A 25,229-nucleotide genomic window follows, 5' to 3' on the forward strand; every position below is an offset into this window, starting at 1 on the left:
GAAAAAGAGTGACTTTGGATGGTGCAATGAAATGGAAGGCCAAAATGAGATGTCTGTCTAAGGTTTTATACTAAAACCTGAAAAGTGTCTCTGTTGTCTTCCAAGTCTAAGGCTAATCTCTCACACAGCCCTTCTCAACAAAGAAGGATTTTGAGAGAGATAAGAAATAAAAGTAACTGCTAACTCCTATACAAGATGTACACTCCCTGTCAGAATAGATATTTGGAAAAGTTGTCTACAGCTCCGCCTCCCTCAAAAAAGTGAGGTTTTTTTCTCCAAATCTTGGGAAGGCATCTAGAGAAGCAGATACCCTTCATGACACCCTGGAAGAAGGTAGGTCTTTGCAGTTTAGGACCAAAGTTCCAAGTGATAAAAGAGAGGCAAAGATTTTCTTTGAACAAAATTTCCTTTCTTTGAACAAAAACTCCCTTCTTACATGCTTGGCCTATTATTGGTAGACTCTAGGTTTACAGGTCCTCTGGGACATAAACCTTCCATGCTACAAGGCTTCCTTTCATTAGAAAGCAGTTCAATGTTGTGATAAACGGTGTTTTCCTCTTTTGCACAGTCCCATCGAACTTTGAAAGCAAGCTCCTGCTCTACACAGCCCAGGGCTTTCGAGTCATTGGCCTGGCCTGTAAATCTCTGCAGGCAGGGAAGCCACCTGCTGCTCTAACAAGGTAAACATGAAAAACACCGCTCCTGGCCACGTTCAGTCATGGGCCAGGGGTGCCTCACAGAGCACCATCACCACAGCACCCCTGCCAAGAGTAGAGTCATAATACAGAGTTTTGTTAGATTCAGGCCAGTGGGAATCTGATTTAAATCTGGATATAGGCCTGGGACAAGATAGAGGGCACTCCTATGGCACATGCACAGAATCCTTACGTATTTATTCAATTTCAAAACTCTGAATTAACATAGGAAGCATAAGCCTATAACACTCTGAACACTAGCACATGCCCCCTCTTCATTCCATCATTTGCACTGGTCTCCTTGCAGATTTACCCATGTTTTCAACTGAAGAGAAGTATTTAAAAATTTTTTTTCTTACCTACACTCTTCAATTCAGCAAAGAAAGTAGATGACCCCCAGTAGTGATCTCCAGCTCAGTCAAAGGCAGGGAAAGGCATGCCAAGGGGAACACAGAGCTGCCAAGACCTGGCTTCTTCCACAGCTTTCTCCTTGGAACCAGCCTCAGCCCAAGGGTGCTTTTACTGCTCTGCCTAGGGTTAGGGTTTTGAAAACCACAAAGCCCAGAGCAAAGTGTCTTCTGTTGTTCTGTTAGTTCACTCATTTAGCTTTCTCAGTTTTACCCTGTTCAGTTTCTATTGAAGTTAGCAAACTCTTCTATTATGCTTGTGGTATTAGTTTTGTAATACCACACTGTGATTCACAAAGGAGCACTTCTCAGTTGAATCCATATAGTTTTTTCCAAAAGCCTTTTGCTTTTGTATGTGATACTCCAGAATCACCACTTCTGAAATATCTGGAGGTACTGAGATGTCCTCTGTCTTTACTAGCTACAGGTCCTAATCCAGGTGAGGCTCACTTGCTTTTTCACAGTGTTTTTTGCTTTGCTGAAAGGGCTGATGGTACTGAGGTAGACTGCAAGTGGTTACATAAATCTTGCCACAGGTGTCATAACAGACCTTTCCACCCAACGAGCAAATGTGTGTGAAATGGCCCAGATTTTGCAGTTGTGTATGCAGTTACAGCGTGTGTGATGTTTATGCTGCCAAGAGAAAGAAGAAAGCTTGTGAAAAGCAGTGACCATTCAGGCACCACCTGACTCAGCTATTCTGACTACCATGCAATGGCATCTCCTTGGTGTCTAAAATAAATGCTTGAAAGCTTTTCTTCTTTTCAGGTTCTTCAGAGTTGACCTGTGTCCTTGAGAGACCTCTAGTTCATGACTCAGGGGTGGGGTGTCTACTCAATTCTGTTGTCAAGTACATATGTTCAACTGTAAAAAAGCAATAGTACAGGTGAAAAGAAAAATGTAGAGGAAAACAGAATTGGAGGGAATTGGGGAAAACATATTGCCACAGGCTGTTTGCTTAGGTCTTACTGTCAAGAGGAGCAGACACAGAAACTCAGATGTGTTTCTTTGTTGTACAGTCCTCAAATGAGAAGGTCTAGTGTGCAGGGACTTTTCAAATCAGACCACCACAGTTTGGGAGTCCTGCAGGAAAGTCAGGGTTCTGGTACTGAATTAGCATTACTGGTATTGAAATAGCTCCACAAAGCAGAGACATCCTGGGTCTGCAGAAAATAGACAAATTATTTTAATTCTTTTGAGTTAGGTGGGATGGTTGATAGTTATAACTGGCTATCACCAAATCCAATGGTGATAGAGGGAAAATAAATAATTTAATCTGTCTGTCTCTCTTTAACTGTTAGGGAGGAGGTAGAATCTGATCTGACATTCCTGGGCCTGCTGATAATGGAGAATCGATTAAAGAGGGAGACAAAGCCTGTTCTGGAAGAGCTCAGTGCTGCCTGCATCAGGACTGTTATGGTCACAGGTATCTAAAAAAGGTGCATTGTTTTTGTGGTCACTGGCCCACACAGGGAGTCCAATAATGTTTAAGTGAAAAGTCTTCTGTTGTCAGCACCACTGGTTGGAAGGCATGGATATTCAATCCAAGAAGCATCTGTGTTTTAAAAATGACATAAGGTGAACCATGTTGTCCCTGGCAAATTCACCAGGCCATGTCTGATTCTAATAAAGGCTTGTTGTGCGAGATCCCTTTTTAATAGGGCTTCCTGAAATGAGCAGAAACGGGGCATGCGTTCCCAGGACAGATCTCCAAACCTTTTGACATCTGTTAACTCATGCCTACCAGTGCCTGCCTATCTTTTTTCTTCTTCTTCTTCTTCTTGAAGGGCTATTCTATCCAAATCCAAACCAGAGTTTGGATAAAATAACCCCAAAGTTTTTCCATTGTCCAAACACTTGGGCCTCACCCCTTTCAGCCCACATACACCAAAGCCAATCAAAGAGAACCAAGAATACCAGCGGCAACAGAGCACTGAACCCCTTACTGTTTTTGTTTAAAACAAATAATCTAGGAGCACGTTCCCCATATGGATTTCTTTGTGCTGAATATGAAAATACTTCATGTCCAGAACAAGATGTTTCTTTTTCAAATGAAAATATGTTTATTGATTGAGACAAACCTTATCTGCAAAGTTTTAATCTTTATATAAAACTTTCTTATGCACAGACACTGAAATTTTAGTAATTCTGGATATATTTGAAAACTTAGAATTCAGGCTAGTGAATAAACAATTCCTCACTGCAGAAATGTTTAGATAACACTTCCTTTGACTTTTGTAGGGGACAACATTCAGACAGCTATAACAGTTGCCAAAAATGCTGGCATGATAGCTCCAACACACAGAGTGATTCTTGTGGAAGCAAATGAAGGGCCTGGATCTTTTTCAGCATCTATAACCTGGAAATTCCTAGAAGAAAAAAAAATTGAAGATTACAGAGGCCTGGTGAGCATATGAGAAGCAGGAAAACAAACTAGGATGGAATGCTTTAAACAAGGAGTGGGATTATGGTAGTATAACAGAGAACTGCCATTCACCAGCAGAATATGTGCTAGAAGAGTGTTTATGACAGGGGATCTTTATAAAAATGCGCTCCCCTAGAGTTTACTTCCTAGCATTTTATCCTGTGAACACATTTTTGCTAACTGCCTAGCTGGGTTTGAGACCAGCTTTGCAGAAATATCAGAAAGATTTGTCTCTAGCCCTCATGCTTAGCTGATGCCAGTTTAAATGCTTGCTTTTCTTGCAAGACAAATTTGATGAGATAGATGTGGACTTAAAATCTGTGGAGCTGCATTGAATGAACCAGCCCTGTTCAAGCAGGTAGAGTGTCAGCACTTCCCACACCTGCAGAATTAAAACACAGACCCACTGTTGAGAAATTGCATGTACACAGTGAATCATAGGCAAGCTGGGCTAAGAAATTTATTTCATCAAGCATCTGCACAGAGAAGCTGGGAAAAAGATTAGTTACTTTCTCCCTGAAGAGTTGATGTGAAGGTGCTGAGCCTTCTCTGGGAAGTACAGAGTCAGGCAGATGGCAGGGAATATCTGCAGTGGTTCCTCAGCCTGAGCAACTTCTGCCTGTGTTTCACTGCCCAAAGACTTCCTTAGATGTGGTGCACATCTGCTGGCTTTAGTCCCTTCTCATTTCCAGTGCAGCCCACCAGATTGGCACTGTTGCATGAATTCTACCAAATGCAACAATCCGTTTGATAGAACTCATGCAACGAAAACCCAGTTAACACTGAAATTACTGGCATTATATGCCTCAGTCCCTTTACAAATCCAAGCAAAGGCCATAGGTCTTGAATCCAAGTTTCCCAGAGCCTTCAGAAGTACTCTCTTCACAGTATGCCCTTTACTTTGTCTCTAGTAGTTTCTGTGTAAATGCAGAGTAGCTTTTGAGGGCCTGGGCACAGCACTCATTCTGTCTCATTTTATAGGAGGATGACAGTCAGACTGACCCAGGAATCAGGCTGGCATTGGCATCAGGCCAGTATCACTTTGCCATGAGTGGAAAATCTTACCAAATTGTAGCACACCATTTCAGGCACTTACTTCCAAAGGTAAGATCTGGATTGTGTAACTGGAATACCCTTGCCATTCAGGAGATATGAATTGTCCTGGTACAATTAGCTGAAGAGATCTGTATCAGGACATCTTTGGGAACAATTATAACCCTGAAATACTTATAGGCTGGATGAATCTCTGATATTATTATATGGGGAAGGATCTGAAAATCCCTGTATTTTTCTCAGCATATTAGAGGAGCAGGCATACCTTAAGTTGTGAGGACAGGATTTGAAACATTTGTGCCCTAATCCCTACCCCTTGCATAGCTCTGGCTCTGATCTGTTTTTGAAAACAGGAGAAAATGTGATATTACACATGGTGCAATTCAGCATAGCTTGTCTGTTCCATGGACAGACTATAATGAATTCTCACAAATTCTCTTCTTATAACTCCCTGCCTGGAAATCTGTGTTCATCAGGTAACTCAAATGGCATGCCAGGTCTCTTGTCCTTATTGTCATTGTTACTTTTTCAAAGTATTAATTAAGATCTCCTTTACCTTTGATCATCAGCCTTTCCCTCCTTTCAGAGTGTAGAATCAGTTGTTTATAAATGTGATATTTGGTGATTTAAATTCATATGATTACTGAAATCACTTACTTCACGTTTTTTAAGAAATAATTTCCTATTTTTCTCCTTACAGCTCTTGCTGAATGGAACAGTTTTTGCTAGAATGTCTCCTAGTCAGAAATCCAGTCTTGTAGAAGAATTTCAAAAGCTGGAGTAAGTTCCTAATGAATTTGAAAGTGTTTGTTGAATTTAAAGGCTTGTAAAGAGTCTAGTAAGAGCTAGCTTTTGTTTAGCATAGAGTTTCATGGAACTGCACAAAACTGAAACCCTCACACATCTGCAAGTTGGCAATTAAATTCCAAAAGTCTGTTAAAAAAGAGGCACTGAACTCAGTTCTGGTTTGGCAAACTGTCAAAGATCAAATACTTCCATGGTCCTGGATTTTGTTTGTTCATATCATCCTTCATCTTTACTTCTCTCTGGGCCTGAAGGATTGACACTTGTTTCCTCAAGATTTATAAGAATCTCTCCCAGCACTGCAGCTTCTCTGAGCTTGCTGTCTTTTTACTGTGCTACTGCTGGCTCAACGTGATGGGTTAGAAAATGTGTCAGGACAGTCTGGATTGTTCACAGTTACAGTGATAGAAATAAATAAATACACAAATAAATATAAATAGAGAGAGAATGAGAGAGAGAGGTAGATATATTTCTAAACCACAAGCATCTTGTTTCCTGTTGCTCAGCTGTTTCCCAAGTCTTTTGAAGACCTCACCCTTATTTCACATAGCTAGCCCCAGGACTTGTCCTAGAGCAAGGTGAGCCTTAGATTTGAGCATTTCAGATTATCAACCTGGTGTGTGCAGTTGTGAGCACCTCAACTGCTGTCTGGTCAGACAGGCTTTAACTTCCTAAAAAGGCTTTTAACAAAAATCTTGTATGACTTGCATAAATGGCTTGCATGGAGCAGGGTCTGATTCCTCATTTGCCTTATCACTTTTTTTAGTTACTTTGTGGGCATGTGTGGAGATGGAGCCAATGACTGTGGGGTAAGGGAAATTTTTTACAGTATATTTTAAAAATGAGAAATTAATGCAATGCCAGTAGAATATGCCAAACTGAGCACATGCTGGAGATGGGGGTGTACCACTTATTCACAGAGCAGCTGTACTATCACCAGTATTGATTTAGACCTGATCTCACTGTGTGGTCCTTACCATGCAAGAGCTGTCCTAGGCAGAGATTTTTGCAGTTTGTTATCTCAAAGACTGGTTCATTTTCCTTACAAAAACCACCAGAAGATTCTCCTGGGGGGAGCAAGCAAAGAACCCAGACTAACTGCATAAAGTGTGGGAACAAACAAGTGCTAAAAAAAGGAGGCAGAGCCAAAGAAGTTTGGGTTGAGTCTGAAGTATTTGAGTCTTTTGCAGCAGGTAGTGGATGGCTGTGGGATCTGTGGAAAATGAACTTTCCCATGCTCTCATCCCCATTGTTTCCCTGGACTTGGCATCTCACTGGAGGAGCCCTCAGGGTGGAGCACACCCAGGGAGTGAAGAGGGACTGCTGTCCCAGAACACCTCCTGTAATAAGGGGTCACTGCTTGGCTGACATGTAAGTTGTTGTGTCTTCCTGGTGAGCTCTGAGGAGGAATGTGACTTTCAGGCTTTGAAAGTGGCACATGCAGGGATATCCCTGTCGGAGCAGGAGGCATCTGTGGCTTCACCGTTCACATCCCGAACACCCAGCATAGCCTGTGTTCCAGAGCTAATCAGGTAAGCATGGGGTTTTCTTACCTATTTCATAAAGAAGGAAGCTCCCACTCCTCTCAAACATTAGCCTTGGGTGTTCCCATCAAGTTACAATATGCATATCTAAAAAAGCCTTTCACCTTGAAATTGCCATTTGCCTAGTCCCTATCTGAAATTCCTTTAAGATACATTAACTATCACAAGAGGAAGACATTTACAGTTAAACTTTATGTCATCAAAAATATTTTAAATGCAAAAGAGATAACATGAACAATGGTCCATAAAGCTGAATCAAATGTCTGCCAGCCAACCTGTAAATGAATTTTATGTTCTACTTCTGATACCCTATGCCAGTAAAATGTGGCATCTATTATGCCAGGATCCTGATTTTCCTTTCTGGGGCATTTGAGTAGCCAGGAAGAGAGCATTATCCTGACTGGATATTGTATGCTTACTGTAGGAGGAGAAGACTTGTTAGTTCTGAACTCAATGAGCAGCTGCTTGGCTTTGTTAAGTTTTTCCTCATACAGAGTTTGCTACCTACACTCTTAATGTCAGCAGAAAAAGTTGCTGGGGTAAATTGGAGTCTTCAGAACACAGGTGACAGGAATCAAGCCCATTTCATTGGGCAAGTTCTCTGTAAATGAAGATTTTACTTTCATTTAGGTCAGATTTTATTTATTTCACCTCACAGCAAGAAACTGGTAAAGGCCTCTCTTCTTGTGACAACTGCCTTGTTTTTCATCAGCCTTCTGGGAGAACTGGCATCAGAACAGACCCACCACCTAATTGCTGTACTTTACTTATATCTTCACACAGGGAAGGCCGTGCTGCTCTTGTCACTTCCTTCTGCATGTTCAAGTACATGGCGCTGTACAGCATAATTCAGTACCTTGGTGTTCTCCTGCTTTACTGGGTATGTATTGGGAACACATTGGCTGGAAGTGGATAAGCTTCTATTTCTTTGTAGGAGAAATAGGGCATAAAAGCCACATGAGACTGGGAGATGGAGATTTACCTTTACCTGAGCTGCAAAATTCTGTGGTGTGATCATGCAGCCCTCCAGTAGAAAACTGGCAAGATTCTTCCCATTAACTTTAGCCAAAGGGCTCGAGATCCAAGCTGGGCAGAAAGAAAGCTGCAATACTGAATGGTGTTTTGGATAAGGGCATATGTCTGTGAAAAGGAAGAATCTGGTGTAAGCATATGCTGTTACAATTTATTCAGCATTTAAAGCATGAATTAACGTGACAGTAAGCAAATCCCCTGGAGTGTCTTAAACCACTTTTGCATGGCTTTTTCCCAGATGGAGAGGAGGGCTTTGTGTTCAGAAGTAACCCAGCAGTGAGAAAGCAGTCTCTTCAAATGTTCTTCTCTTTTATTGCCTGGAGTGAACTGAAAGTGTAGTTAGTCCAAACAATGTGCAAAATGAGAATATTCACCGCAGGCCCAATGGTGAGGAACCTATTGGCAGGGTGGTGAAAGGTGTGGTCTCCTTATCTGCACAGCAGCATTGCAGAACAAACAGCAAAGCAGCATTTCAGAACAAACAGAGCAGGAGCTCCATGGATATAATACGGCTTTCTGGAGACAATATAAACATGCCTATGGCAAATGTCTGATTTGTGATTTTTTTTTCTTTGTTTTCCTCTTTTCAGCAACTAAACTCCTTTGGGAATTACCAATTTTTGTTCCAAGATCTGGCTATTACCACTGTAATTGGTGTGACAAGTAAGCCCCTTAGACATCCTATGTATTAATGAGAGAATGATCTCAAATACTTTTCTCCTCCTCGGAAATACATAATTGTAGATAGAGAAAGGAAGAAAAGGAGACCAAGCTTTCTGCAGACTAAACTTCCTCTATGTAGAATACAGGATGTTTGGATTATTAGAAGAGGGGTCTTGTTTGAGAAGAGCCCTAAATATGGGAATTACTTAGTGGTGCATTTGCTGAGCGTGTAGGTTGTTGGTAACTGGGCTGCTATCTTTAGGACCAAGGAGTAAACCCACACCAAGTGCAGTGGAAAGTCTATTGAGGCAGTTTCCTGTTGACTTAGCAAGGCAGATTAAGAAGACATCTGACTCCATGCCCAAATGAAAAAGTAGAGATTAGTTTTTATCAGTTTACATTTGAAGCTGTGTAAACCCGAGCCCTGAAAGAAAAGAGAGGTGAAAATTGAGAAGAAAGACATGACAGATGTCAGACATTACAGAACAGGGAGCTGTAAGCCAAGAATAAGAGGGGAAGCCAGTGCTAAGGCAGAAAGACAATTTTATTGAGACAGAATAAGTGCAGGGAAAGAAGTAGGAATGGCAAGGACAGGGCCATGAGAAGCATATAGCAAAACCACATCCTGGTATGTTCCATCCTTGCTGGAACACAGACAACAGGAAAAGACTTTGATGAAATCAAGCCTAAAAGGTCAGCCACAACAATACTGTGTGCCAAAAGCTACATTGCTGTAAGTAGTTTATCTGCAATTGAATCAAAGCTTTGTGCATAACTCTTTGAGTAAAAGTCTGGATAATTATGTTAAACTTAAGAGCAGAGGAAAACCTGTTGTGTCAGGTAATGCTGTCCTTCTCCAGCTCAAATAACCTGGTTAGATGTTTAGTTCAGGAGGATGAGCAGAACATGGCAGAAAAAAATCCCAAGCCACAGCTAACAAGTGACAGAAAGAGAAGAGCATAAGTATATGATCATAATCTTGGGCCTGATAGTAGCCAAATAAAATAAAAACCCAACATTTTGTTTTTCAAAAATACCTCATGATAGATGACATTAATTAACCTCTTCTGTGTCAATATGATTTCGTAAGAAAACAATTCTGTGTTTTTGTACTTGATACAATCTTTGTATGTTTTATTAAGAATATTGCAGACTGTAAAAGTGCCAGTCAGTATTACACAGCATCACTGCTTGTATTGTGGACACACTAGTAAACACATCTGTGCATATTTCAGTGAGTTTCACACGTGCCTATCCAAAGCTGGTCCCCTACAGGCCTCCAAGCCAGCTCATCTCACCCCCACTGCTGCTCTCTGTTGTGCTTAACATCCTCTTCAGCCTCAGCATGCAGATCTTCGGGTTTGTGGTGGTCCAGGAGCAGCCTTGGTATTCCCAGACCGATATACACAGGTAGGACCCCTCTCTGGGACTCTGGATACCACAGGGTTGACCTAGTGGGGCAGGTCTGTGTGAAACTATTGATCAGCTGATGCAGGCCTGATGAGCAGCTGCAGCAGATCCTGTGCTGCCCACAGGGTGCAAACACTTTAACCAGTGTTGCCTGAGGTCCCTAAGCTCCCCAGTGACCTGCCATGCACAGTTCTTGTGGGGAGAATGCTTCTGCTGAGCACAGAGAGGAGGATTTGATTGCAGGAGAGACCAGGTCTGAGCTCAAGCTCTAACAAGTTCAGCAAGTTCAACCAGTGGAGAGATTGTGGGCATTGCCAATAACCTATGCCATGGCTGTGAGGGAAGATTCCTGATAGTGAATAGTGGAAGCTGGGGGAGATACCCAGGACAATGATCATTCCCTGAGCAGGGTGACACTCTTTTTCAGTGCCTGCCTATCAGTGAACAACCATGAGAGGAATTCATCCTCCAGCCTGGGCCTCCATGGGGTGAGAGATGGAGCTCATGAGCAAACAGACAATGGCTTCAAGAGCTATGAAAACACCACAGTGTGGCTGCTAAGTACCATCAATTGCCTCATTGTAGCACTAGTGTTTTCCAAGGGAAAGCCTTTCAGGCAACCCATCTACACCAACTGTAAGTATGGGGAGAGAAGAAATGAAAAATAAGTCAACTTATATAAGGAGGTCAGTTTAATAGGGGAAAATTAAACTTGACCAAAATTATGTCAGCCAAAAAATCAGGAGAGAGGCTTGCGTGTGAAGGGAAGATGAGCACATATGTTTGTGACAATTCCAGAAAATGCAGTGAGTCATGGAAGAGCTGTTCTTTTTCTCTTTGGGACAACTACTGCAGCATGCTCTTAGACAAAGCTCTCTTCATCTCTTTTTTATTATTTTTACTGAAGAGTAAAAATAATGCAGCAGGTGTCATGGCTTTGATGTTTCAGTATAGTAATAGTGAAGAGGGGGCATTCCTTGTAGAGAGCAGGAAAGTGGGTCATCAGTGTCACAGAACAAGGCAAAACACAAATGAGTGGGTGGAGGATGAAGTTCAGTGCATGACAGCTGAAGAGAAAATTAATTTACTTATCATTGGAACATTTACCTACAGATGGAGAAGGCAATAGCTTCTCCATTACCTAGACTCTTTAGATCCTGATCAAGACCAAAGTCTTGTCGTCACTGAAATTGAAGGCAGCATTCCTAATCATATTAAGAAGATCAAGACTATATCCTGGCCATTTTTCTGAATCACACAATATACTGTGATCAGAGAGAGACTCACTGGAAAGCTATAAAGTTTCTCAGATATAGAAGGTCAAATCAATTGTTCAAAATACCCATTTGGTGTTTTAAATCTGTGGCTACAATGCTTGTCCCACACCCACGTATATCCACTTGATTTAGTAAAGCTGGGGTTATATTATGTTCATTTTCTCTTGCTGAAAATTCCTTTATATCTCATGGATTCTTTTGATGACTGTGTAACAGAGAAAATTATTACAATCTTCTACAATAAAGGCAAACAGCTGAGAATGCTCCTAAGCCTGTGGGTTTCTTTCTTTGCTCTTATCCCTTCAGATGTGTTCATACTGGTGCTCATAGGGCAGCTGGGTATTTGCCTCTTCTTGATGTTTGCTGACATTGATGGTCTCTACTCCAAGATGGATGTGAGTATTGTTCCAAAGGGGATTTTCTTCCTACTGCCAGTCCATTATAAGCACACTGGGATTACTTTCACAAAAGGCACAGATTTTTGCAGGGAGATATGGCACCTCTAAAGACAAATCATATTTAAAGAGGTGGATTTTAGATGATGGGATTGTAGAAACTTCTGGAAATACTGTGACTCCAAACTATGTATCTGTGCATTCAGTGGGACAGCCACACTTGTAATTTTGATTGTTTCAGCACATTGTCCAAGCAACAGAAGATAACATCACTAAGCTTATGTGTGGTGTATTGGTGGCTTGTGAAGCCAGGAGCAGAACAGGGCTGGGCTCTGTGAGTTTAAAATAAAGCACCATGTTCTTGTGTTTCTCAAGTTCTCTTGTGTTTCTCTTTGCACAAAGGCCCTCTTGCCAAAATCTGCCAGTTGGCATTCAGAGCAGCTCTTAGTTCCAGTCCCCAATCTTCTCAGGTTCCCCGTTTAAATTTTAGGTAGCCTGCAGTTTCCCAAAGCAGGTTCTGGGTTTAGAACAATTGCAGGGAAAGAATAGTGGGGCTGCCATGGCAAGAGAGGATCTGTCTTGATCCTTGATTAATAAATACCAATAAGGCTTGACTTCTGTCATCTGGCAGAATGCGGGCTGGGAGTTGTCTTGTGCAAACGTGAGAGCAGGATAAGATCTACATCAGCTGAAGGACAGGGTTGTCAGTGGAGCTGACAATTAGTATGTTGATGCTGGGAGATGTTAACCTCCTCTACTGTGACACTCTCACAGTCTTGTTGTAGGAGTCACAGGAACAAAATATGAAATGCACCACACAGCTGTTCTTTCTGTACATTTGCAAACAGAACAGTGGCCTTGAGTCACAAGTGCTGAACATAATGCACCTTCCAGTCCTGTATGTTTGCATGTCAGTTAGCAAGTCGGTTTAGACATGGGATTAATGGAATTTGTAAAAAGAAATATAGTCAAAGGGTCCGGGTCTCGGATTTAAATGTCAAACAGCCCACTTATCCCTGTTGCCGATAACTATTAATCAGAGCTCGTCTCAGCAGGCAAACCCAGTTAGGGAACCTGCCACGAGATGGCACTTTAAAGCAAGTCATCGTCCTGTTGTGGACTGCGGTGGCACAGGACGCTTTTCAGCACTGCAGCTGCAAGGGGATAAAAATGCATCTGGGGAGAACTGCAAAACTCTCAGCCCAAGAAGTCCGGAGGGAATTCACTGGAATCGCTAAGAACAGAAAATGAGGGAGTAGCAATAAAAACCTCTGCACTAGCCTAGCCCTGGAGAAACTGCTGGTCCAAATTGTGGATCTGAGCTGCATCTCCAAAAGCAGAAAGAAAGCCAGTCCGTTTGAACTATTTCTTAATATTAGAAAGTTAAAAGCAGTTGGATTTCCTCTTGCAGTTCTAAAGAATGGTTTTCTCTACTGCATCATAGATTTAAAAGCATCTTTATCAGTAATTCCTCAAGACAAATAGCAGTATTAGCTTATCAGCAGCGTTAGCCAGTTTGAGAGTTTAGCCTTTTATGACATGAAGCTGCTGAAGGTCTGGAACATAAGTCATGTAAGGAGTGGCTGAGGGAGCTGTGTTTGTGCAGTCTCAGGAAAAGGAAAAGGAGGCACAGGTGTGATCTTAATTCTACAGTTACCTTACAGGAGGTTGGAGCAAGGTGCGGGTCACTTTTTTTTTTCTCCCATGTAATAAGTGAGAGAGGAGATTGCCTCAGGTTGTGCCAAGGAAAGTTTAGACTAGAGATTAGGGAAAATTGTTAACTGAAAGGGTTAAAGACTGGAACAAACTGCTCAGGGAAGTGGTTGAGCCATCATCCCTGGAAGTATTTAAAAGAAGTGTAATTGTGGCACTGCAGTGGACTTGGCAGTGCCAGGCTTATGGTTTGTCCTAACGACCTTTAGGATTTTTCCCAACCTAAACGATTCTGTATTCTATTGCACAAGTGCCCACCAGTGTTTACTGTAGATTCATTGCTGAATAGCTTCTCCTGCTTTTCCCCCAGCTCGTTTGCACCCCTACCACGTGGCGAATCTCCATGGTGGGAATGCTTGCAGTCACACTGGCTGTGTCCTTCCTTGTTGAGGTGAGTGTGCATCCTTGGATGTGCTGGTCACCACTACTGGAGAGATAAAATGGTCAAGTCTTGTTCTTTCTCCCTCCTCCTCAGCTCAATTTGGGACTATCTAGTAAAACAGGAGTAATTGCTGCTACCTCACCCTTGCTCCCTTTTCTTAAAGCATTCCATCTGAATGATAAGGTAATGCAAGGCATAGCCACCTTTTCTTTCCTCTGGTGAGTGGGAACCCTACCCCAGGTTAGAAAAATATGGGTAGTCTATGGTGTTTTCTGCTCAGATCCTGAAGAGTCTCAGGAGGAACTGGTCACAGTTCTCTGGTGGAGAACGCTGGTGGAGCTGGTATGAAATGTGATCAATAAAAGACTGTTTAAGGGACATGGATAAGCAGGGCAGGTGGGAGATCTGTGTCTCCACTGTTCTCCCCATGTTTGTACTTTGGATGAAGAGTAAATGGCTGTCCAGGTCCTCTTAAACCCTCTTTTTGCTTTTACCTTTACAGGAAGCAGTCATTGAGAACAGACCCCTGTGGCTGCTTCTGAAAAAGACATTCCAGTACCACTCAAAGAGCCACTACAAGAGGCTGCAGCGTGTGTTGGAGCAGGACTCAGCCTGGCCACCTCTGAATGAAACCTTCTTCTCAGATTCTGTGGCAGTAACAGTAGAAGGAAATATGGGAGGCCATAGCAATCCAACATTTGACAGCTATGAGGACTCGCTCTGAAAGAAACTGCAGTGAACAAATGTCCAGGACAGTTGAATTTGATCTTAAAAGACTCAGTGACTTAAAAAGAGGAAGAGCTGCTCTCCCATTCTAGGAGTAACCAGCTCTTGCTTACATCTAAATTAACTGGAAGCACAACATCTTCTACAGTAATACAAAGCCACAATGATGTTTCCTCTGTCCCCTTGCCCATATACAAATGACTGCCAGCTGAATATTGGTAAAGTATTTGTGGTTGAAACAGCCATTACTGTGTCCCTCTGTTGAACTGCATTATTGGGGTCCCTAAGGGTGGGAGATGCTCCAAATGAACAGTAGCTAATTGCAATAGCAGCACTCCCCTGGGCAGATCTCCTTTGAGAAAACAAGTAGAACTTACTGCTAATAGAGGCTGCTGAGCATAGGTGTCCCTGGGATTCCTCCTGGAGTTTCAGATACTGCTACTCAGTGTCTTGCTTATTTTTGGAAGTTTAGTTTTAACCCTTCTGGCAATACTTGGCTTCCCGAGCTGAAAGGAGCTGCAAACAGCCAAAGCTTTCTGGAAGTGTCCACTCCCAGCACCGTTGTGCTTTTCCCATGATGGGAGCAAGAAGCACTCTCTTGCAAGCTCACTGCTACCAGGAAACCTGTTTGCCCTCTTAGTTTTTAGCAAGTGATATTTGCATTTTATAGGTAAAAAAATGTTGACCTGCAAAGCAGAATGATTTCATTATTTAACTTTTTCTTTTTTTTTTTTTTGGCAGGAGGTATTTTTTCAGGATATCCATTACACTGTAGAATGGAATGTGTTCATTACAAATTATGATCCTTCAAGGTCATACTGTCCCTTGTGGGGTGAGCTTTCTTTACCAGGGCAGGTTCTGCACAGCTGGCTGCTACCTGGCATCAGTTTTACCAGTGCCAAAAGAAGCAAATATTGAAGAGGTTATTAACCTCTAGGACCTAAGGCCTGAAATAAAAGATGTGGAGCCAGCTAGGCCTCAAAATATTTTTTTTTAATTCTGTGGCATGCTCTTAGAGTCCAACCATCAGAGGTTTAGTCTCTGGTTTCTCCATAATTGTAGATGCAATTCAATCATCAGCTCATATCCCTCACCTGCTAACCTTTGATAAAAAATTTTACTCACTTTGCTGTGCTGTATTTGCCATACATAGATGCAACAATACTGCACATTCCCAGCAAGTGTTACCTACTAAGAAAAAAAGAAGCTTCTACCTGCCCATACTCTCTTAGCCCACTGATGTTAATCTGCATTTCTCCTCACTGCATTTTGCAATTTTGGTTCCCAGCTGGATAAAACAACAAGATAGTCAATCAGAAGGGCTTTGGACCAAGAGGAACTCTTCCTTCATTGGATAAGATGTGCAGAGGAGCTATGTTTTTGAGTTGCCTTCACAGCTTGTTTGCCACTCTTGGAGCTAGCCCATGTTTTTACTGGGTGGGGCTGAGATGCACTGGAGACTGTATTTTCCCACCATTGAGTGCTAAAGCACTCATGTGCTGCCACAGGAAACAGGCAAGCTGGGAATCAATTGGGGAAGACTTATTTGGGTTTTAGATTTAAAAATCAGCTTGGGAAATAGAGAGCAAATCTGAAGAAAACGTTAATTGTTTTGAGTCAATATACCTGCACCAGAGTGGAGTCTGAAAATAATCTAGCCTGAACCTGAAAATAACTAAGAAAATAAAGAAATAATAGCTAAGAATAAAAATAAAATACTCAACAAACTTAAACAAACAATATTTCAACTTGAAAAAAACATTTATTTGACTCAAAGCAATTTTATCATCTGTTTTTGACAAGTTTGACATAAGCAAATGGAGTAATACCTTTCCACCTACGGTAATTTACCTAATGGTAAATTCCTGTCACACAACTTGACACAAACTAGAAATATTTCATAATAATTCCTAGAAGTGTCTCCCAAGTTTTCCTGGGTTCCCAGTTCACAGCAAAAGCCACTGGAAGGAGAAGGCTGGATGCTCTCTGCATTCCTTACAGCTGGAGGCACCAAAGAGCAGGTTTAGCGCAGGGACTCCTGTCATTCTGTCTTTTAGGTACAGTAACATTTTCTGAAGACAAAGTTCACTGTCCTGTTACAAACTCCCCGACAAAACCAATATGTTGCTGTATGTGATACAGTGACAGCAGCAGTAGCATTGCAGACCAGGCATGTGGTTTATGTTCAGATATCACTGACACTATAAAAGTATCAAGTCTTGGTAAGCCTGTGGTAATTGTTGGGTTGAGGAGATAAAAGCTGCTTGCCTGCTGCTGAAATACAGCCTTACCTGCAAGAGAGCAGAATTCAGATGCCAGGCAATGTTTAACCTCAGTCACTCTAGGCACTGTCATCACCTCTGCTCCTTTTCAAAGGGGTCAGTGAGTCAGGCCAGCACTTGGGGACACAGTTATGAAATTTCACCTGGGTGCCTTGGGATGGGGTGGCTGATTCTTCACAGGCATAATCCATGGGGGAGAGCTGCTGAGCCTCTTTTTTGGCTATTAGCACACATGCCTGGCAGAAGGTTGCAGGGAATGATAGGGAAGCTAAGGAGATGCTGCATGCTTGTAACAGCTAAATATTTCCCTTATTGACTGTGTCTCTTCTTGGAGAGCAGTACTGCCAAAGACTGATGCCCTTCTCCTCTGCTGTTGGCCCTCATTCCTGACAGAACTTTTCCTGTGACAGGGAGATCTTGCCTCCTGACTGAGCAGCAGCACAGACCTGGAGCACTTTTGCTTTTTGCAGCTGCTGGAACCAAATCACAACTGCCCTTTCATGGAGGCTCTTGCTAATGATCTGTATTTTAGTCCAGCTAAGGCACACTCGTTCTTCTTTAACAGCCTTGGTTTAGTAGTCCAGAAACTAAAAATCACCAGAGAAATGCTGCTGCTGGGTTTACTTGTGGTCTCAACAGCAGAATAAAGTACAGAGGGAAATATTTACAAAATTGATATTTTTAATTTCTTTTTCACCTCATAACTTCCTTTTCTCCCACAACATAGACACGGAATGTTTTTTCCTGAATAAATAAGGAAATACTGCAGGACTGATCTTCCTCTACAGAGGACAAAACAAATACATCTTGTGGATAAGAGGAGAAACAGTTATGGATGGTTACTTGCTGAGTTTGCATCTAGAAATGGCAGGCATGTGTTTCTGTATGCAGGATATTTTCGTGCCATCTGTGTTCACTTCACTGGGATATGGATGCTACATGAGTGTCCTTAAAATGGGAGATACCTCTGAATGCTGGGACTCTAAACTAGTCTGTTCCTGGACTTTTACTGAAGTACGTTTGAAACCCTACAAAATTCATGAAAATTCCAGGGCTCTTGAAATGGGTTAAATTTGATGTTACCAACCTTTCAGTGCCCTCTGGACAGAGGTTTTGAAGTAAATTCCAGTGTGACACTCTGAAAAGTTTATTTAATTTGAACTTTGCCTTTTCATCCAAGGCTGAAACCTCATGTTTGAAATACTAATGGTAGTGCCTGGAGGCAGACTGGTCCTCATAAGCTTGTGGTAGTTCAGTCCAGATACAACTTCAGTGTCCAAGGGCTGGCACCCTCATTTAGTGTCTTTCTATTTGTTCTAGTAAATGTTGAAGAATGTATTAAATTTTCAGTGAGGGACCAAATTTGTCAGATGAATAGTTCATTTAAGCTCCAATCTTTATGCAGAAAACACTTTCAATGGCTATTTTAGTTCCACTAGCCTCCAGAATAGTCTGTCACTAATTCAGAGAATCCGAGTGGTGAGCAAATCTCCGAAAAACATCATTTAAACCTTTTGCTGTTATTTAGGTACCACAATAATAAAAATTATGCTCTCAGATATCCGTGAGGCTTGTGGTCTGTTTTAACACAAAACATAAAAGCAAGTGATGACTGTTGTCATAAGGCTGACAGAATGTAGAACAGCTAAAAGTATGCAAGTACAAAGAAATCAAACCATTATTTTAGCAGTAGTCTAAGCCTGATTACTGCTGACCTCACAGACCATCAGGTTTTCTTTATTCCAAATAAATATATTCACAATGACTTTCTTAAATCATATAAGATCAAAGACTTTTCTGCTAACCCAGTCTTCTCCCTCCTCCATATTTGGGTACTGTATCCTGAGCAGCCATTACATATAATCAGAAATGCTGCCTTTGTTAGACGGCTCTGCTGGGAAATCACATGACTTACTGTCAGGACTTACAGTCATGACAAACAAAGTTACAAACATGTTACAAACAAAGTCTGACTTTGGGTTTCCAACGTAGTTGCTGCCAAAGAGAATTGCCTGCCAATATCTTCTAGCTGCAGACATGTGTTAGCTGATAAGCTGCTCCCTAGCCAGGAGGAACAGCCCTGTCCTGAGGTGCCCCCAGCACAGCACCACCAGCCAGGCAAGGGGATTTCTGACTCCTGATATGTTTTATTAATCTTTAGGAAGACATAAGGCTTAGAGGTCAACACTGAGAGTTGCAATTGCTGAAGATGGTGTGGTGTGATTAGAGGTGGTGGAGGGAGTGAAGGGATGGCAGCTCTGAGGTGCACTGACCTGTTTGTCAAGATCACGTCCTGCTTAGAGCCAGGCACAACTTATGTTGCCTCCAAATTCACTGCTAAAATCATTGTTCCTGAGCTGAATTACTGAGCAAGGGCAAGGTTCAGCCTTTTGAGAGGTTCCTTGGGAAGCTGAAGTGCTGCCTGTGGAGTGCTGCCCAGGAGAACTCTTATTGCTGCCTCTCACTGATCTTGGCAAAGTCCATGTGAAAAGCTGGGGCTTTTACCTGCACAGGTGTGTTGGCTGCACATCACATTTTTCGTATCTGCAGTATCTGTAGGATGAGTAGCACTCCCATGCTGAAAAACTGCTCAGAGATGCCAGGATACCTTTGTACTTAGAGTATTCATGTCCATCATTTTGCAATTGCAATTTTTAAATCAAGATAAGGCATTCTGTCTAATGGACTTGCAATGAAAATTAACTTTATCATTATCTCAGGAGATCCAGTTGTATGAATTAAATTTCAATAACTGCCAAAGCTCAGACACCCAGCTAAATTACAATTTCTGTATTTCTTCTTGCAACCACAACTTGGTGGTACTGTTGATATCCTGTTGAGCACAAATAAACCTTCTACTAAGGGACTGCAGACAGCAAGGCTGCATTTAAGTGTGCTGACTCTGGCATGAAGCAGGAATTGCTCCTTGAAGGCCAAGGAACATACAGGGGAGTGAATTGGAATTAAACAGAAAATTGGATCCATGTTCCCATCACAGCTTCTGTGAACCTCATGGTTCTATGAACAATGAACTTGCATCCTGACATTTAACGAGTGATGTGAAACCTCCCTGGGTAACTCTGAGTTCAGTTTCTGTGCTGTTAGCACAGAACCGTAACTTACTGTTTCTTGTTGACTACTGGTGTCTTGCTGCAGTCACTTTCCCATCCACAGCAGCCTCCCAAGCTGCACCACCTCGCTGAGGAGCATAACAAAGTTCAGGTTACCAGCTGCACCAAGAGAGGAGTGTCACCTGCATCTTATTTTCCTCACCAGCCTGTATAATGAACTGACATGTTGAAATGTATCTGGAATTGCACAGCAAAGGAGGAATGGGGCAGAGGGAGGTGAGGTGGGCAGGGCAGCAAGAAGTGTGGTTACAGCCTGTATGATGCAGTAATGATGCATCTGTGTCTGCAGCATCTGTCATTATACAGTTGAAACCAGTAATTTGTGTTAAGAGTCTAGAACAGCTTGGAAATTTATTTTCACAAACAAACAACTAGATAACAATTCTGGCGTTCCAAGACCTGCTTCCTGGCTCTGCTATAGGCTGGTTACACAAAAATCTTGTCAAGCAGTTTGCAAGTGGTTTTTAAGGAGTTTAGACACATGGCTCCCAACCAGGTATGTGCTTTTTTTCCCAGCCTCAGATCCTCACCCATGCTCACTTGGAGAGAGAGGTTTAAAGGGCTGATCTTTGAGCTGTTGTGTTTCAGCCAGTATTATTTCTAAGAAGCACTGGCTTAAAATAATACAGTGGAGAAGATTACTGATACTGTGTATGTCTTGAGACTTACTTTACTGCCCAAAACTTGTGCACAAGTAAAGTTCATTTTTGTATGTATGGTCTGCAGGAATCTTGTTACTTACTCCCTGGAGACACATTTCTTTTAGGTGGGAAAAGGTTCTGTCTCCCCTGTGATGCTGTCCTGATTGATGGGAGCTGCACTGGGAATGAAGGGATGTTCTCAGGTGCAGCACAGGAGATAGAAATGCTAAGCTTCTCTGAAAGGGAGGTGTCTCTACCTGTTCTGACAGCAAATTATTTACTATTTATTAGTGTAGTTTGCAGCAGAAGGGAGAAAAACGGTGGCTTGAATAATTCACAGTTGTCTTAAGCTTTTGGACACTGTCATTATGTAATATGACTTTCTTATCCACATTAAAAACAAGTAGAAGTTATGTACTCTTAGGAGTAGAAAGTGAAAATGTATACATGAATAAATGGGGTTACTTGACAGAATGTGTATTTTTTCAGTTTTTGGATTCTGCTGTTGCAGCAGTTCAGCTTAAGCACTCAGAGCAGAGAGGCCAGTGTTAGCCCTAAACATCAAGACACAGCAGGGTATAAACTTGGTTCAGGGACAAAAATGTGTCCCAACCTCCTCATACATAATGTACAGAACCATGGCTGGGAGGAGGCAAGAGAAGGAAAGGAGCTGCCCTTCTCTCTGCCGTGTCCCAGCCTGGAGTGGTTCTGGATCTCTGCTGTTAACTGCCCTGTCATTTCTTCTCCTTCCTTGTCAACCTTTTTCTCAAGACAGCTACCCAAGTGTTTCTGGGGAGGCAGAGTTTTTGGTGTCCCTGCTCCTACTCAGCTCCTTCCCTCTAAAGAAGACACCTGGGCCCGTGCAGCCACAAGGGAGGCTGCTAATTCAAGGCAAACAGAACTCAGCAGCGGCCAGAGTGCTTTTAATTACCCTGAGGGCATTAGGAGAATGTGCACAGGGCTGCTCAATTATGTCATTCTCAGCACAGTTAATAAATATTCTTAATCTAGTCAATAAACCTTTCATCTTGTAAATGTTAGGATAATGCTCCTTCTGTTGAAATTAAGTCTTGCTGATTTTGGTGCTTGTCAAATATCACCTACCTTCTGCAAAATCCATGCAACCACGGATCAGAGCTTCAAATGTCACATGTCTTTAGGGATGTCCCTAAACACTGGCAGGCTAGATCTCAATTCCAAGCCTGAAATAATAAGAAATAACCATATAAACATAAAAGTTGATTCTATTAAACATTGTACTATTTAATTGATATTGCAAAATACAATAACAGACTTCAGCACTTCAGTGCGTGTGATGCCAAGCTCAAAGTGTTAATCTTTTCCAGTGGCCAGGACAAATCGTACACCCCATGTCAACTCCCAGGATCATTAGTAGTTATTAGTACACCAGATATTTCAACACCACAGAGATAATTATGCCGTAATGAATGAAAGAAGAAATTCATTGCAAGAGGAGAATAATCACATTCCCAATACTTCTTAAGAAAGCAGAGAGGAAATTACTATCTGATGCAAATTAATGAGATGAAATTAATAAGTGTCAACCAATAAAGTACTCCTCCAGCGGGACCAGGCTGCAGGCACGTAGTACAATCTCTTCTTGGCCTCCTGCAGTGCCCTGGGGAGGCCCCAGTGAGGAGGTGCACGTTGAACAGGCTCTCAGGGCACCACCACCAAAGGGCAGGCAGATCAAGCAGTGCCAGTGTGATTTTCACCAAGGTACCCTTGCAGGCAGTGCCTCACATAAGCAGCAGAACAAAACTGGATCCATGTGCCAGAATAAATTCCTGTAATTAAAACCATCCTCTGGAGGGTATCACAATGTAAAGCTCTTGCAGATGTGTCCAATGCGCATCCAGCTCGGGAGGTGCTGGTGACCTCTTGCCAAGAACACGAGGAGGAGCTGCTGCTGTGTGCATGGATCTCATTAGTCTATTTGCATAATTACCCTTTCCTAAATGTTCACATTTTTAAATGTATTGTAAGACTAGCTGTCAGCTAAGCTTAAAACTGAGAGGCAGTAAAGGAATTTAATTCTACTTACAAAATATCCTATTTTATGTTTAATAAGATATAAATATTTGTTGGTTTTATGTGATGTTTAGCAGCTTCACAGTCTCTGAAGTATTAATTAATTAATAAGCCAATTATGATGAGGCTGAGAACAAGGTATAAAGTGCTGGAAACAGAAGAGGCTTTGATGGCCCAGAGGCACAACAGGTCCTGGATTCACTGTGCTTTGTAACAGAGCTGCTTGCCTCCAGATTAATTTCACTGTGCCTGTGCTAGTAACAGGGGATGCTAGTGGTGATCAAACATAAATATATCTATTTAAAGTTCTCCTTAACAGGCCAGACTAAATGGTGAAGGGCCGTGTTGTGGTCTGGCAGACACACCTTGTCAGCCAGCAGCTCCCCAGGGGGGAATTAACTTCCATTATGGCATTACAGTGTCTTCACCCAGCCCTGCCTTGCATATCTTCAGTCTGAACTGCATGCCCTGGAAGGAACAAACCTCAGGGCTGGGCTGAAAGACAAAAGAAAGAAACAGAAAGATGCTTCTTTCATAGAAAGAGTTTGGGGCATGAATCTCTGAGTTATGCTGAGGCATGGTGCCAAAAGGGTCTAACCAACTTACCCATTTTTAACACCAAGGTGGGAGGGACAAAGTGCCTGTGGCTATGAAAATGTAAAATCTACTTCTGGAAGTGAAGCTGGGGCTCCTTGTGGCTTTCAAACTGCTCCCAGGATCACTGGGAGTAGGCTAGCAGTGCTTATCCAGCCCTGTGAGTGAGCAGCACCAGCCCGAGCTGATGCACTCCCTTTGCAGACTCACAACCCCTCTCCAAGGGCTCATCCCCAGGATATTTTGAGAACCATGCTGTGAATTGTTTTCTCTCCAATAGGGTGGTTACTGCTCACACAGCAGTTATTAAATAAGACTCCTGTCACAGCCCACCACAGTGTTCTCCTATTTCAGTTACTTCACATCAAGATAAACTCATGAGAATTAATCATTGAGTACTATTTGGCCCTCTTAAAATCAGTCCCACCAACAATATGCTTTCAATATTCAAGTTTCAGAAAATCCTTAGGTTTCCATCCTCTGCCTGGGGGACTGTATGTGAAAACAGGGAGACTTGTCCTTTTGGATAAGGAGATTCAGGGAAATCCCCTGGATCTGAAAGGGTTTTGAGTGACTCAGGGCTGCCTCCATTTGTTCTCTTAACTTGACTTGGAAACACTGGAGTCTGAGGCAGGGAAGGGAGAGCCTGGTTGTTGCTTGCTGAAAGATGATCAGACCACACTTCAGAGGGACTTCATCTTCAAAGGCCCTTGGGAAGCCCTGTGTTCTGACAGCTGAAAATCTATACCAAACCAGCCTCTTCCAAGCAGAAGGAGCAGGATTTCTTGTAACAACACTAGGAAGACACTGCTATGGCAACAGTGAAATCAGTCTTGTTCCACAGGCTGCTCTGTTCCCATGACAATGTCACTGTAACTCAACAAATTTCAGTTTCCAATTTTCCAGGACTGTCGATTCAGGAATATTGCATTAATATGTGTTTATTAAGAGAAAGGGTGGGACAAAGACCGGAAAACAAATGAAATATAAAGAAAAACACCAAGATTCCTGAGAAGTATGCTGAGATGACAGTTGTTGAGATGATGGTTCATAAACTTGAAGTCAGTGGTCTGATTACACAGCCAGAAGACAGAGAATGTGAGTTTGTCAAAAACAGAACACTCACCTGTTAATAATTCACTTTATCAAGAGTGATATTAGTGATTAAAGTTCAGGATGGAATCAGTTTGGGTAATCAATGACCCAGATAATATCACAATTTCCTGACCCCTTCTGGGCTCCTGTGGAAGGAATAGCAATCCTACCTCAATTCCCATTTTCTTCTGGGCTGTGGAGAATAGCCACTGCTTCACAGAAGATCAGGGAGGAACAGTACAACATGTACATGAAAGTACTACCAGAAATATTGTGCAGCTTTTGCAGACAAAACACTCATGTGGAGTTTCTACAGTCATACAAAAAGAGCAACGTTATAGTGATTTTGACCTTAATCAAAACTTTAATCAGAGCTTATGTTGGAGCTGAAATCCTAAAAGGATTTCCACTGGCCCCACTGCAACTGCATGTGTGTGATTCCATCCACAAACAAGCCTTGGGCTCAGTAAATGTCATTAGTTAATTCTACAAACAAGTTTCCATTACTTGTAAGTTAAAGATGCACACAGCCCAGCAACTAGAGAGATGCACAGCCTGAGGTTCAGGTGCTCTGTATCTCTTAGCTGACTTGCATCTGCTGAAGATTTGGTGCATAAGTAATATTGATATGTCAAAATACCCAGAGCAGATGTAGGATCACAGTAATTGCCTGTGTCACATCAAATGTGTTGTGCTGCACAAGTTCTTAAATATCCTCCTAACTTATTGCCTTGTAAATTCAGCATTGAGTTACTGACTCAGCTTGTAAAGGCTTTAAATCTTAGCAGTGCAAAACTCACTGTGGACATGGAAATTACTGTTATTAAGGATAATTGATATTAATACTCAAGCCAAGGCTTCTGTCCTCTTGCTGCAATAAACACAGGCTTTTCTTTTTTGTCTATCAA

General features: G+C 42.1%; 1 protein-coding gene across 1 annotated transcript in view; it reads left to right on the forward strand.

The window, feature by feature from the left end:
• Positions 1-21,075, forward strand: part of ATP13A4 (ATPase 13A4) — a 43,533-nt gene extending 22,458 nt beyond the window's left edge. Inside the window, exons 17-30 of the mRNA XM_005489417.4 lie at positions 569-680; positions 2,404-2,528; positions 3,344-3,507; positions 4,509-4,631; positions 5,281-5,360; positions 6,151-6,193; positions 6,807-6,916; positions 7,712-7,808; positions 8,551-8,623; positions 9,859-10,033; positions 10,461-10,669; positions 11,617-11,705; positions 13,729-13,809; positions 14,303-21,075. Of these exons, the coding sequence (XP_005489474.2) occupies positions 569-680; positions 2,404-2,528; positions 3,344-3,507; positions 4,509-4,631; positions 5,281-5,360; positions 6,151-6,193; positions 6,807-6,916; positions 7,712-7,808; positions 8,551-8,623; positions 9,859-10,033; positions 10,461-10,669; positions 11,617-11,705; positions 13,729-13,809; positions 14,303-14,524 (1,703 nt within the window). The 3' untranslated portion in view covers positions 14,525-21,075. The remainder of the gene's footprint in view (positions 1-568; positions 681-2,403; positions 2,529-3,343; positions 3,508-4,508; positions 4,632-5,280; positions 5,361-6,150; positions 6,194-6,806; positions 6,917-7,711; positions 7,809-8,550; positions 8,624-9,858; positions 10,034-10,460; positions 10,670-11,616; positions 11,706-13,728; positions 13,810-14,302) is intronic.
• The last annotated feature ends 4,154 nt before the right edge of the window (positions 21,076-25,229 follow it).

The sequence above is a fragment of the Zonotrichia albicollis genome, chromosome 9 (assembly GCF_047830755.1).
Source record: "Zonotrichia albicollis isolate bZonAlb1 chromosome 9, bZonAlb1.hap1, whole genome shotgun sequence".
Lineage (NCBI taxonomy): Eukaryota > Metazoa > Chordata > Aves > Passeriformes > Passerellidae > Zonotrichia > Zonotrichia albicollis.